This window comes from Elephas maximus, chromosome 24 (genome assembly GCF_024166365.1).
Source record: "Elephas maximus indicus isolate mEleMax1 chromosome 24, mEleMax1 primary haplotype, whole genome shotgun sequence".
Taxonomy (NCBI): domain Eukaryota; kingdom Metazoa; phylum Chordata; class Mammalia; order Proboscidea; family Elephantidae; genus Elephas; species Elephas maximus.
In genome coordinates, this window is record NC_064842.1 from 20991147 (window position 1) to 21005670 (window position 14524).

The 14524-nt window shown below is 37.6% G+C and overlaps 1 protein-coding gene across 11 annotated transcripts in view; it reads left to right on the plus strand.

Moving 5' to 3' along the window:
• The window catches only part of CEP170 (centrosomal protein 170), a 133542-nt gene that overhangs the window by 19882 nt on the left and 99136 nt on the right, over nucleotides 1–14524 (plus strand). For 10 of the 11 annotated variants that reach the window (XM_049868123.1, XM_049868122.1, XM_049868120.1 and 7 more), the window contains exon 2: nucleotides 11294–11439. In XM_049868123.1, the coding sequence (XP_049724080.1) occupies nucleotides 11335–11439 (105 nt within the window). In that variant the 5' untranslated portion in view covers nucleotides 11294–11334. Of the gene's footprint in view, nucleotides 1–563; nucleotides 1133–11293; nucleotides 11440–14524 lie in introns of those variants that run through there. The other variant, XM_049868114.1, reaches the window with a different exon arrangement.

Below are 14524 nucleotides of genomic sequence, written 5' to 3' on the forward strand. Positions count from 1 at the left end.
AATTGCATATGCCATGACCTTATTTTCAAATAAGGTCACATTCGAAGGTTCCAGGAAGGACATGCATTTCTGGGGACACAATTCAACCTGCTACAGTTTTCATTCTAGCTTTGGCACTGTTACAACCTAGCTGTATGACTTTGAACAACTCATTTAATCTTAGTGTCTCATTTTGCTCAATTGTAAAAATAAAGGGCCTAAACTAGATAATTTCTAAGGTTATCCCCAACCTTTAAAGTAATATTATTTATATGAAAAATTTAGACTATTCAGTTTTTTGTTTATGGCCTTTAGAGTAACAAACCAAGAATAAAAGAATGTCAAAGGAAGCGGAAGATGTATGTGATATATGTTGGTAAGTAGAGATGAGTAAAGGAGAAAGAGGATCTGACAAAGGAGGGGAAAAGGTAAAATTGAAGAAAGGGAAGTTTTTGGAAGGTAAAACTTTTTTTTGGGTGGGGGCTTGGGGGAGGAAATATTCTGATATTCACTTGGACTCAGAGTATTATCTCCTAGTAATAATTCTTCTTAAAATACCGGTAATCTTTTTATCTATTTTTAGCTAATTTTAATCCTCAAACTTGTAGAAGCTCTTCTCTAAATAATAATGTGTCAGTGGGAAATCATGCTCCATACCAGCTATGCCTAGAAATTTCTTCTCTTAAAAGAACTCCTATATTTCACCTTCTCAGAAATACACTACAAAATTTCTGGCAAACTATTCCATACCTTGTGGTATTCTGGTGATGATGAACATAATCACTTAAAGCATCAATAGTCTGAAGAATTACAGTATATAAAAGAATAGACTTACCTATATAGCATTTTTTATGTGCTTATTAGCCATTTTGTATATCTCCTTGGGAGAAATGTCTTTTTAAGTCCTTTGCCGGGATTCTAGATTTCTGATCCATGCCTGTACCCTGATTTCCTAAGAATGCCTCATTCCCCTAATTTGGTCATTTGATTTTGGGTCTCCAGTTCTAATCAAAACTGATCGATTCTTTCTTGCCTATGGACTCCTAAGGAAGAAGATCTTAGAGCCTACTGTTGGCCAAAGAGGAGCCTGGATTTTGCATGAACCGTCAGCATTTTATTGCCCAAAAGATAGTGTCACAGAACATGTTCCTAGGTAAAAAATACATTGCTTATTAGCCATACTCAAACACTTTAGCCAAATCGGAGTGTAGGAATTGGTATCACCAGCATCATTTTAAGGTATATGGAGCCCTGGTGGTGCTGTGGTGAAAAGCTAAGGCGAGCCATAGCTGCTAACTAAAAGGTCAGCAGTTCAAATCCACCAGCTGCTCTTTGGAAACCCTGTGGGACAGTTCTACTCTGTCCTGTAGGGTTGCTATGAGTCAGAATCAACTCAACAGCAGTGGGTTTGGTTTTTTTTTTTTCATTTGAGAAAAATACATAGGAGAGAGTGGCTGTGTAAAAAGCTCAGAACTTGGTATTTGAAGGCCCAGGCCGGAATCCAGATGGCTCCTGTTTAATATGATGTGAGCTTGGACAGATCATTGAACTTCAGCGTTCTTCAAGGGGAAAAAAAGTTTCTAACATGCTTGTTTTGGGAGTTGGATGATAACGTAAGCACCTAGTACAGTGGCACAGAGGAGATACTTGTTAAATGTTTGAATGTAAGTCTTAAATGATTTGTGTTTTAAAAACTAGCACAGTTTTATAGCAGGACGTAAGTTAGAGTTCGTGTTTTGCATGAACTGTTAGAGACAGCTTGGCAAGAATTTTTAATGCCTAGGTAATTTATGGAATAGTGTAACTTGTTTTCTCTTAAGCATTTAAGCATTTATAGCATGATATTTATGAAGAAATTATGTTTTAGTAAATCATCTAATTATACCATAAATCTATTTCCTTTTGAAAATATGTAATAAGAGAATATATGACTTAATATTTGGAATGTCATCTTCAGTTTTATGAGAAGTGTTTTTTTTACCTTCATGATATTTCACTGATTATAAGGAAATGTGCAAAGATCTGGATTTAGAAAACCAAAAGGGAAGCACATTTCTTAAGCTGAAAGAACTGAAGAATAAATTCAGGTCTCAAGCTGCGATGTTCAAGGATTCTGTGAGCAAAATACTGACTGACGCAGGACGCATGAAAAGAAGATGGAAGGAATACAGAGTAACTGTACCAAAAAAATCGGTGGGCATTCAACCATTTCAGGAGGTAGGATTTGATCAGGAGCTGACAGTATTGAAGGAAGAAGTCCAAGCTGCACTGAAGGCATTGGCAAAAAACAAGGCTTCAAAAATTGAGAGAATACCAGGTGAGATGTTTCAACAAACGGATGCAACACTGGAAAACTGCTGCCTGACCAACTGACTAGAAGAGATCCATATTTATGTCCATTCCAAAGAAAAGTGATCCAGTGGGATGTGTAAATTATCGAACAATACCATTAATATCACATGCAAGTAAAATTTTGCTGCAGATGATTAAAAAATGGTTGCAGCAGTACATCGACAGGGAACTGCCAGAAATTCAGGCTAGATTCAGAAGAGGATGTGGAACCAGGGCTATCATTGCTGATATCAGGTGGATATTGGTTAAAAGCAGAGAATACCAGAAAGATGTTTGCCGATGTTTTATTGACTATGCAGAGGCGTTTGACTGTGTGGATCGTAACAAATTATGAATAACATTGCAAAGAATGGAAATTCCAGAACCCTTAATTGTTATCATGAGGAACCTGTGCATAGAAAAATAGGCAGTCGTTTGAATAAAACAGGGGGATACTGTGTGGTTTAAAATCAGGAAGGGTGTGTGTCAGGGTTGTATCCTTTCACTGTATTTATTCAATCTGTGTGCTGAGCAAATAATCCAAGAAGCTGGACTATGTGAAGAAGAACGTGGCATCAGAATTGGAGGAACACTTATTAACAACCTGTAATATGCAAATGACACAAACTTACTTGCTGAAAATGAAAAGGACTTGAAGCACTTAATGATGAAAATCAAATACTGTAGGCTTCAGTATGGACTGCACCCTCAACATAAAGAAAACAAAAATCCTCACAACTGGACCAATAAACAACATCATGATAGAGAAAAGATTGAAGGTGTCGAGGGTTTCATTTTACTTGGATCCACAATCAACACCCATGAAAGCAGCAGCCAAGAAATCAAATGACATATTGCTTTGGGCAAATCTGCTGCGAAAGACCTCTTAAAAGTGTTGAGAAGCAAAACTGTCACTTTGAGGAGTAGGGTGCACCTTACCCAAGCTATGGTGTTTTCAGTTGCCTCATATGCATGTGAAAGCTGGGCAATGAATAAAGAAGACTGAAGAAGAATCAATGCCTTTGAATTATGATGTTGACAAAGAATATTGATAATGTCATGGACTGCCAGCAGAACAAAGAAATCTGTCTTAGAAGAAGTACAACCAGAATGCTCCTTAAAAGTGAGGATGGCGAGACTTTGTCTCACATACTTTGAACATGTTATCAGGAAGGACCAGTCCCTGGAGAAGGACATCATGCTTGGTAAAGTAGAGGGTCAGTGAAAAAGAGGAAGACTTTCAGGGAGATTGATTGATGCAATGGCTGCAACAGTGGGCTCTTACATAGCAATGGTTGTGAGGATGGCGCAGGACGAAGCAGTGTTTTGTTCTGTTGTACTTAGGACTGTTATGAGTCAGAACTGACTTGACGGCACCTAACAACAACAACGATATTTCAGATGAAAGTTGTAAATTACGTTTTCTCTTAATGTACATTTTCTTTAATTGCTTTTTAAAGATTTAATTAATAATGTATGTAAAGCCAAACCCGTTTCCATCAAGTCAGTTTCGACTCGTAGTGACCCTGTAGGGCGGAGTAGAACTGCCCCATAGGGTTTTCAAGGAAGGAGCAGCTGGTGGATTCAAACTGCCAATCTTTTGGTTAGCAGCCAAGCTCTTTACCACTGCACTGCTAGGGCCCCAATAATGTATATGGCAGGTAGTAAAGGTAAAATGCAGAGAACTCATTCCAAAATAATCATGAATATATGAAAACAAAAGTTTCTGTAGTACAGAGTTTGTTCATATGAGCATGGAACAAGTATTTTGGTTGGTATCCAAAAACAGCACAGCTGTGGATTTATCTTTTGGATTAACTGTACAGTTTTAAGTAGGGGGTGGGGCCTTAAAAGTTGAATTTTCTCCAAAGAGTGCATTTTGTTATATGTCCCTTTTCAGTTTAATTACAAATCAGAGCTGAATTTTGAATATTTTCTATTTCTGTGTCACTTTCTTAGAGATGTTTCCCTGGACCACCCAGGCTAAAAGATCACTATCCTAAAACTGTTAAAACAAACCATTCTCTTTGTTTTTTCAGGTTGCTTTCTTCCCATTGTCACTGAAGTTGTCTTACTCATTTATTTAGCTCTTATTATCTGTTTTTGCTTTCATGAGATTTGGGACTTCTCTTGATCGCAGCGCTCTCTAGTATGTATAGAGCCTACTACTTAAGTACTTGTAGATGAAGAAAAGAATGGATTGATTCATTTTGTAGTACTCTATAAAATGGAGACCTCTTGCATAATCAGTGTATAATATTTATGTCTATTTTCTAAGCTTTTGTAACTTTTGTAGTTAAAACCAAAAAAACGAAACCAAACCCATTGCCATCAACTCAATTCTGACTCATAGTGACCCTGTAGGACGGAGTAGAACTGCCCCATAGGGTTTCCAAGGAGCACTTGGTAGATTCAAACTGCAGACCTTTTGCTTAGCAGCAGTAGCCCTTAACCACACCACCACTAGTGTTTCGTAGTTAAAACAATTACGTATAAATATATGAAGTAAGCTACAATGCCTGGTACATAGTAAGCAGTCATAGGATTATACAAAATCATAAGCCTGTATTTTTTTTATAACATATGATTGGTTATATCTGCACTTTATTTGATCCTGACTTCTTAGCTGGAATGTAACCTTAATTATAATATTTTTCATTTCCTGAAATGCACAGTGTCAAAAGGCAGAGACTTTATGTTGAGTATATTTTCTACTAAGGACTTTGCAGGAGGTAAAAAAAGAAAAAAAAAAAAGTGAAATAGGAATCCTGAATTTGTACATTTCTTTAAAATTTTATTCAATTATCTTTTGGGTCCTTGTTGATATGACGGGCTAAAAAGACATGGTACAAGTTAAGAAAGCCTGTGTGTCAGCTGATGACGTGGCTTAGTAAGTCCATCTTAGTGTTTATAAGATTTATTGCTGGTTCAAATGACAGTTTTGGGAGGCAAAGTTTGTCACTTTTTTCCCTTTTAAATTTTCATTTATTTTGTTATGGAAATCACATTTTGTCTCTCCTACTATTTATATGGGTTACTGTTCATTCAGGAGACAGAGCTAGGCACTGGGCCACACCCAGGGAAATTCTTAAACCTTTCATGCGTCCTGATACCAGAGGAAAAGTTGACACATGGATGCATAAATGGATACTGGTTTATTAAAATGACAGTTGTACAGGTTAGAGGAAAGCATGTCAACATGTAGACAAATAGTCCTAATGCGAAGCCAGTGATTTCTTACCCTGCAGTGGCAGGAGTTATGGTGTTAAGAGGAGGCTCGTTTTCTCTGTAAAGCCATCTGGTGATGAATCAGCCTGTTGATTACCAGAAGCATAAGGATAGACTGCCCGTAACGTGTTTTAGCCGAAGTAATTGCATACACTTATTATCATTTGTATAATAGCTCCCCCCCCCCAAAAAAAAACCCTCTAATCTGAGTCAACTATTACTTTGCTGTGGGTTGTGTGATGCATTATTTCGTAGTTCTATTGTAATTTTTTTTTTTTTTTTACCACATATCAAGTACACTATTGTTGCCTCTCAGCTCTAGCGTTATAGTAATTAAGATCACTCAGAGCCATCACTCCTCAATTTGACTCATAACTGACTGGAAGCAACATTTTAAAATGTAAATAAAAACACTAAAATACGTATTATATTGAAACCTAGAATTGTAGTGAAGCTGTGAGTGCTGCTGAACATCTGCAGAGGAGTTTATTATTTATTTTGAAGCATTTAAAGCTTAAATGTTAAATTTTTAGCCCATTGAATCCTGAAATGAACTCAGATCTAGGAAGAGAGTCAATTTTCAAAGCTAATTATAGCTTCCAGGAATATGGAAATGGGACTGTGATGCTGGGTCAGTGTTTATCTCCGAATGACCTCCACATGTCTGAGCTTGAAACTTTTTTAGGTAGCTGCTGAAAACAAAGCCTTCCATGTCAAGAGGATAAAAATTAAGAGAGAGAGACAACTGAAGGGGTGGTAACTAGAATTTAATGACTAGGTTTAATTGCTAACAAAAGTTAGGTGATTCTCACCTCCTAACTCTGGAGAATTCAATGTCATCTTCATCAAGAAGACTTGTAGTAAGTAGCTCCAGAGCTACTCATTCATTCATTAAGAACTGCTGGTCAAACATTCTGTGTAGGTGAAACGTTGGGCTGTTGTTGTTAGGTGCCTTCAAGACTCATAGCGACCCTAGGTACGACAGAACGAAGCACTGCCTAATCCTGGGCCATTCCCAGAGTCCTTGCTACGTTTGAGCCCGTTGTTGCAGCCACTGTGTCAATCCATCTCATTGAAGGTCTTCCTCTTTTTCACTGACCCTCTACTTCACCGAGCATGATGGCTTTTTCCAAGGATATCTTTTTGCACAAAGTAGACAGATGGAAGACTAATAACATCTGCATCAAGGAGTTAGGTGAATGGGAGACGTAAGAATCCACGTAAATTGACTATCAATTAGATAAGCTGAGAAGAGGGAAGACTTGATTGTTTTTAGCTTCACAGAAAAACATTGGTCTTTTGGTGAAACTGGTTGTTGTTATATACAGGATTTTTACTTTAATATAAAGCCCTATATTTTTAGGATTGTCATTTAGTATATAGATATATTTCTTATTACAGAATGTTTCATTTCACTGTAGTGTAGTCTCCGTCTAATTCATGTGTAGAATATGTCATTGCCATCTCATGGAAAAAATATTTTTAGATACTATCAGTTACCCCTGTTTTACAGAAGAGGAAACTAAAGGACATGGGATAAATAATTTGCCCAGAGTCACACAGATTAAAAGTGGTAGAACCAGGACTCAAGCTCTTATCTCTCAATCTGTCTGTTTGACTCCAAGGCCTATGCTCCTAATAACAAAGCCTTATTTCCTCTGAGACAGTTCTCAAGCTTAGTCCATAGGCCTCTGGGAGCCGCAGAGAAACTTTTCAGAGACTCACTGGTCAAAACTGTTTTCATAATATCAGATCATTGCCTTTTTATTGTGTTCACATTTGCACTGATGGTACAAGAACAACAATGGGTACAACTGCTGGCTCCTTAGGTCAAGGCAGTGACACCAGAACTGTACTAGTAGTAATTGTATTCTTTACTGCTATGCATTTGCAGTAAAATAAATAAATAAATAAAAAGTCATTTTCACTGAAAAACGACCTTAATGAAGCAGTAAAAATTATTAATTTTATTAAATCTTGACTCTTGAGTCATGACTTGTTAATATTCTGTGCAACTAGTACATAAAGCACTTACCTGTGCTGCATACTAGAGTACTGGGATCATCTCATGGCAAAGTATTTGTGTCATTATTTAAGTTGTGAGCTGAACTAACCACTTGTTTTAGAGAATGCCATTTTTACTTGAGAGTGGCAGACAAATTATGGTTATGCAGATTTGGATATCTGGCAGACAGAGTGAGCCTACCACTTCAGGGAAAACAGCTGACTCATTTGCTCGCAGTGATAACATTTGTGCTTTTCGGGAGAAAGTTAGAATTTTGGAAAACTTGAATCTGCCACTTTGAGCTTGATAAGGCCCACTACTTTAAAGACTTCCGTGATGTGATAGGTGGTAATGTTACTGAATGTGATGTTTTTAAATAATATAATGAAATGTGTGAACATTTGGAAGCTCTGCATAACTCAGGGAACCTGTATTTTCCAAATGACCAATGCATGATGTCACCAAATCAAACCCATTCAGAGTGTAAGATAAACCAATGGATATTCATGGAATAGAATATGAAAGGTTCATACAATTGGTTTCGTATTCCACAGTGCAAATAACCTTCAAGAAACTACCACCTTCGAAGTTTTGATGTATCAAATAAACTATAATTATTTGAAAAGACTATTAGAATACATCTCCCTTTTCTAGCATGTCATGGATTAAATTATGTCCCCCCAAAAATGTGTGTATCAGTTGGATTGGGCCATGATTCCAGGGATTGTGTGATTTTCCTATATGTTGTAAATCCTGCCTCTATAATGTTAATGAGGGAGGATGGGCGGCAGTTGTACTAGTGAGGCAGGACTCAGCCTACAAGATTGGATTGTGTCTTGTGGCAGTCTCTTGAGATATAAAAGAGAGAAGCTAGCAGAGAGACGAGGAATCTAATACCATCAAGGAAAGCAGTGCCAGGAGCAGAGTGCATCCTTTGGACTTGGGGTCTCTGCTCAGAGGAGCTCCTAGTCTGGGGGAAGATTGGTGAGGAGGCCGACAGAGAAAACTTTCCCCTGGAGCTGATACCCTGAATTTGGACTTTTAGTCTACTTTTACTGTGAGAAAATAAAATTCTCTTTGTTAAAGCCACCCACTTGTGGTATTTCTGTTATAGCAGCACTAAATGACTAAGACATAGCTATAGACCCCGGGGTGGCACAGATGGTTTGTACTTGTCTACTATCGTAAACTCATTGCGACCCTATTGGACAGGGTAGAACTGTCCCACAGAGTTTCCAAGGAGCACGTAGTGGATTTGAACTGCTGACCGTTTGGTTAACAGCCACAGGACTTAACCACTAAACCATAGGGTCGCTATGAGTTGGACTCGACTTGACGGCAACGGGTTGTTTGGTTTTTTACTATCCTAAAGGTTGGTAGTTTGAACCTACCCAGCAGTGCCATGGAAGAAAGGCCTGGCAATCTGTTTCCATAAAGATTAGAGCCCAGAAAACCTATGGAACAGTTCTACTCTGTAACACATGGAGTTACCATGAGTCGGAATTGACTTGATGGCAATGAATTTTTTTTTTTTTTCTTAGTTGTATGTATGTGTGAAGCCATATTTTCTTCAAATGCTTTCAAATTAAACAATATACGGCAATAGATTGAATGAATGCAGAAGCAGATGGTGAGAATCTTTGTTAAGCCAGACCATTGAAGAGATTTGTGAAAATGTAAAGTAGTGCTACTCTTATCACTATTTTTGTTTTGAAAGGTATAGTTTCTTTTTCATAAAAATGTTAGATATGTTTATATGAAATTAATTTATTATTTTAAATGTATTAATAAATAAATACCAGTTTTTCAGCTTTAATTTCTAATATGGCGAATATTAATACATATAACCCATGTAAACAAATGCTCTTTGGGATCCTTTTTTTTTTTTTTTTAAGACTAAAGGGATCCCAAGAACAAAAAGCATAAGAATTGCTACTCTAGGAAAATGTATAAAGAAAGTAAAGTAGTACATGTGAGAAAAGAGAAGGGTGTCTTGGAGGAAAGACCTGGCAATTCTACTTCCAGAAAAATCTGCCATTGAAGAGTCTGTGGAGCACAGTTCCACTCTGATACACATGGGGTCACCATGAGTGGAATCTACTCTACCTCAAGGGAAGAGATGTTTTTGAAATGTTACTGTTGCAGTCACTGATTCTATATTTGGTAGACAAAGAAGCAATTTGCTTGGTCTCCATTGTTCTTAATTAGATATCAGATACATTCATTTGGAGTTGAGTCTTTCTCAAACCATTTATAAGTTACATTTATTTGTACAATATTGCTATTTCTTTCTGATATTCACATGATCATTTACTTGAGGATTATAACCCATTGCTGTTGAGTAGATTCCTACTCATGTTGACCCTGGAGGATAGAATAGAACCACCCCATAGGGTTTCCAAGGCTATAATCTTTATGAAAACAGACTGCCATATCTTTGTCCCACTGAGCAGAGCAGCTGGTGGCTTCAACCCCTGACCTTAGGTTTGCAGGCAAGCCCTTAACCACTGCACCACCAGGGCTGCTCTTGAGGATTATAGATCTTTATAAAACCAAAGCCAAATTCATTGGTGTCAAATCAATGCTGACTCATGGTGACCCCATAGTGACCCCATTGGTACAGAGTAGAGCTGCTCCATGGGGTTTTCTTGGCTGTAATCTTTACAGAAACAGATCACAAGGCCTTTCTTCCGTGGTGCTGCTGGGTGGGTTTAACTGCCAACCTTTAGTAAATGAGCACAGACTGTGCCACCTGGGGACCTCATAGGCATTTATAAGCTATGCTAAAAGCTTTTCAAAACCAAATCCATTGCTGCTGAGTCGATTCCAACTTATAGTGACCCTATAGGACAGAGTAGAACTGCCCCATAGGGTTTCCAAGGAGCACCTGGTGGATTCGAACTGCCAGCTTTTTGCTTAATAGCTGTGTTAGTCATCTAGTACTGCTGTAACAAAAATAGCACAAGTGGGTGGCATGTTAACAAAGAGAAATTTATTCTCTCACAGTCCAGTAGGTTTTAAGTCCAAATTCAGGGTGTCGGCTCCAGGGGAAGGCTTTCTCTCTCCGTAGGCTCTAGAGGAAGGTCCTCGTACTCAATCTTCCCCTGGTCGAGGAGCTTCTCAGGCACAGGCACACCAGGTCCAAAGGACATGCTCTGCTCCTGGTGCTGCTTTCTTGGTGGTATGAGGTCCCCAACTCTCTTTTTGCTTCTCTTTCTTTGCATCTCTTGAGAGATAAAAGGTAGTGCAGGCCACACCCCAGGGACACTCCTTTACGTTGGATCTGAGTAAAGGTTGTGTCACAATCCCACCCTAATCCTCTCAACATAAAATTACACTTGCAAAATGGAGGATAACCACACAATACTGGGAATCATGGCCTGAGTTGATACACACATTTTGGGGGGGACATAATTTAATCCATGACAGCAGCCGTAGCTCTTAACCACTGTGCAACCAGGGCCCCCAAAGCCTTTCAGGACTATACAACTGGTTACTAATTGATGACCTGCTTAACTGACTTAATGTGTTTCTTTTTTGTGTTCCTTGAGCACAATTAATTAATTGAGCTTACTTTACTGATGAGTATTTGGTAGATATGTTATTTCCTGGGACCCATGGACAGTCTGTTTAGTCAGGTATAAATGCTGATGAATCCAGTTCTGTTCTTAGGTCTCCTTGAGGGTTTTGGTGAATAGAGACGAAAGCTAAAAAATCTCAATGTGTGTTTTTCTGCATCTCTCTCTGCAGGATGACGTAGCTTTGCCAAAGACTTAGAAGCTAAGCAGAAAATGAGCTTAACATCCTGGTTTTTGGTGAGCAGTGGAGGCACTCGCCACAGACTGCCACGAGAAATGATTTTTGTTGGAAGAGATGACTGTGAGCTCATGTTGCAGGTAATTGCATCAGCCTTCCATGTGTGTCTACTCAAAACTTGGAATTGGTATAAAATATTTGTCTACTCCTTTGGCGAACACTATTTAGATGTGAACTTTCTGGCTTTCTAGCCCTTCTTTAGCTGTAGCTACCAGTTCAGTAAATTTCTCCCCCTTGAGCCATCTGAGTTCTAACTCTTGGGGATTATATTTTGGACCTGCAAAATGAAGTCTCAGAATAGAGTTCGTTCATTCTTAGGAAGTAGGAAGTTTCACATTGTACACTTTTAAAATAAGACAAGTAATTTATAAAATTAGAATAACATGGAGTAAAACTGAATTTTAATCGTGGATTTTGGTACTGAAATTAGTTCCATTGCTTCTTTTAGAGATATTTATTCTGATGCCTTCCAGTAATTTCAGTATAATTAAATATTATTGGTATTTACTGAATCATGTGTAAAGGTGTTGTTTATAAAAGATACTTTTAAGATAACTTTGAGTAGGGTTTTCTTTTTTTTTTGAGTAGGGTAATTAGAAAAATGGATCTTCAGATTATTGAGAACTTGGTATTATAGTTATTTAGTTATTATATATTAGTTGGGTAAAACTAAATAATGTCATCATTAGAGTTAGCCTGTGCAGTGAATTAGGAGGCGAATCTGACAGGTTCTGGCAATATAGAATAAAGTATTATTCCTCTCTTCCCTTTATTTGGTTAATAATTGTACTTGGAGCCAAAATTTTTATTTTATTAGCCCAGTTGTCAACTGGGGAAGACCTTTGTCATAATTGGTGGGGTTGGGGTGTTGTTACTGACATCTAGTATGTAGAGACCATGGATGCTGCTAAACATCCTACAGCACACAGCATACACCCACACCCAACCAACACACACAACGAAGAATTTTCTAGCCCAAGATGTCAGTAGTGTGTAGTGCTGTCGAGTCGATTCAGAGTAGAACTGCCCCATAGAGTTACCGAGGAGTGCCTGGTGGATTTGAACTGCTGACCTTTTGGTTAGCAGCTGTAGCACTTAACCACTAAGCCACCAGGGTTTCCTTGAGAAACATAGGAGAATCAAATTTGTGTATGTACGTGTTTTTACCTTAAAATTGAAGAATTTATTTTGTAATTTTGAATAAGACCACCATGTATACAGGTGTATGAATAAGTTGTGTATACAGTGACACCTTGACTAAACACATCCAGTGAACAATACAGTAGGACGTAGATTTTCTGGCTCCCTCAGTGATGGAGTAGTGAGAGTGGTAACTGAGAAAAAGGTGGTAATGATACTGTTTGAGTGTAGGCTTCTTGGAACTGGGTCGACTCGGAGAATTCATTCATCGTGGAGTGGAAGAGTAGTACTTTTATCACCTGGCAGAGAAGCATCCCAAGGAAGGTAGGAGTGGCCCTGTGGTTAGGAGTTTGTAGGATAAGTCACTTCTCACATGGAGGAAAGGAATACTAAGAATGTTCCATTGAGACATTACCAGTGAGGTACCTGTGTCCTGAAATACATGTAAGTTTTCTGATAATTTCTGAGTGGAGGAGATGGATCTAAGAGTCCAAGGAAACCAAGGTGGGGTCAGTTCTCAGGACATGGTATCAGAGAGAAAAATGTTGCACAAAGAACTCTGCAGATGGCCCTCCTTGAGTATTCAGCTGATCAGCACATGTATGTGAGGAAACTACCTAAAGCCAGGGGAAAAAAATGCCCAAAAGGATCAGAGGTAACAGTCTCTGGTACTAACATAGGGTCAGAAATGGTGCTTGTTCTCCAGTGCCAGACTGGAATACCTCATGATTCATCAGACAGTAGCCTCTAACTCCTTAATAGTTAGAAATAATTAACCCTACATTGAGCACTATTTGGTCACCTGAATCTTAAAAACAAGACCCAAAAAGACCAAATTGTTTTCAAGTAATTTTACTGGTCCCAGAATAAAACTCAAGAATATATATCGGAATGCAAAAATATTTTTTTAATGAGGTAAAACTCTCAGTGTCTGGTATTCAGTCAAAAATTACCAGGCTTGCAAAGAAGCAGGAAGATGTGACCCACAGTAAGGACTGATAAAAGATTTGTTGGCTTTGAAGAGTTTGGCAAAATAAAAAAGGTGATACAATTTTAAAATATTTGTTTCAAGTCTCATAGTTAAAGTACTGCCATTATAACAAACTTAAAGCAAACATCTTTTTTTTAAATGAAAAGAAACCAAAAATTAAATTAACCTTTATTTTAACTTCAGGAATATTTCAGATATGGGCCTCTATCCTATTTATGACAGTTTTTATTTGTCATTTTTTTTTTTTTAGTAGAATATAAAGTTGATGAGGAAACTGCATAATCAGGCAAGAAAAAACAAGACAGTTTTGACCTGTTCCTGTGACTCCAGCCCTAAACATCTGATCTTTATCTGATAGAAGTACAGTGCTTTTAGCACTGCCCTAGATGCAGTGTACTCTGAAAAAGTTCCATAGTGAGATTGGCATGCTGGTTATCTGGTAGTCTGACTCGATGTTACAAATTAATGGAACTGTCCTTAGCACAGAGACACGCATCTTGTGGAAGTAAGTAAGAATAAAATTTTGCAAGTTATCTTTAGTTTTAAAATGGTTTAATGTTAATTTACTTTCTGATAGTATATTAGTGCATAGATGAATTATTGAAAACTTACTAGCATATTCTTTTTATATCATTTCTCAAAAGTGATCTAAGATTATGTATGTATTATAGCCTTAAAAATGTAAAGAATTTTACAAATATATAAATGTAAAATATAATTTGTTTTGAAAGATTAGAGCTGGAGAGTTGATGAGATTATGTTTTCATTTTAAGGTTTTACATAGCTTAAATGATTATACATTAGTTGGGTCAGTGTGATAAGTAAAGTTGTTAGAAGTAAAAATAGTATGATTGCTTTTTAATGAGTAAAAAGAAAAAGGTCTTAAAATTTGATTAACCAAATGAAGTATTTATCTCATTTTTAACATGTTGGAAGCAAATTGGCTAGGCTTTAGAATCTCTGCCTCTGAATAATTCTGATAATTCCTTACAATAAGGATTTCAACTGTAAACAGATTTGCTGGCATTCTTTAA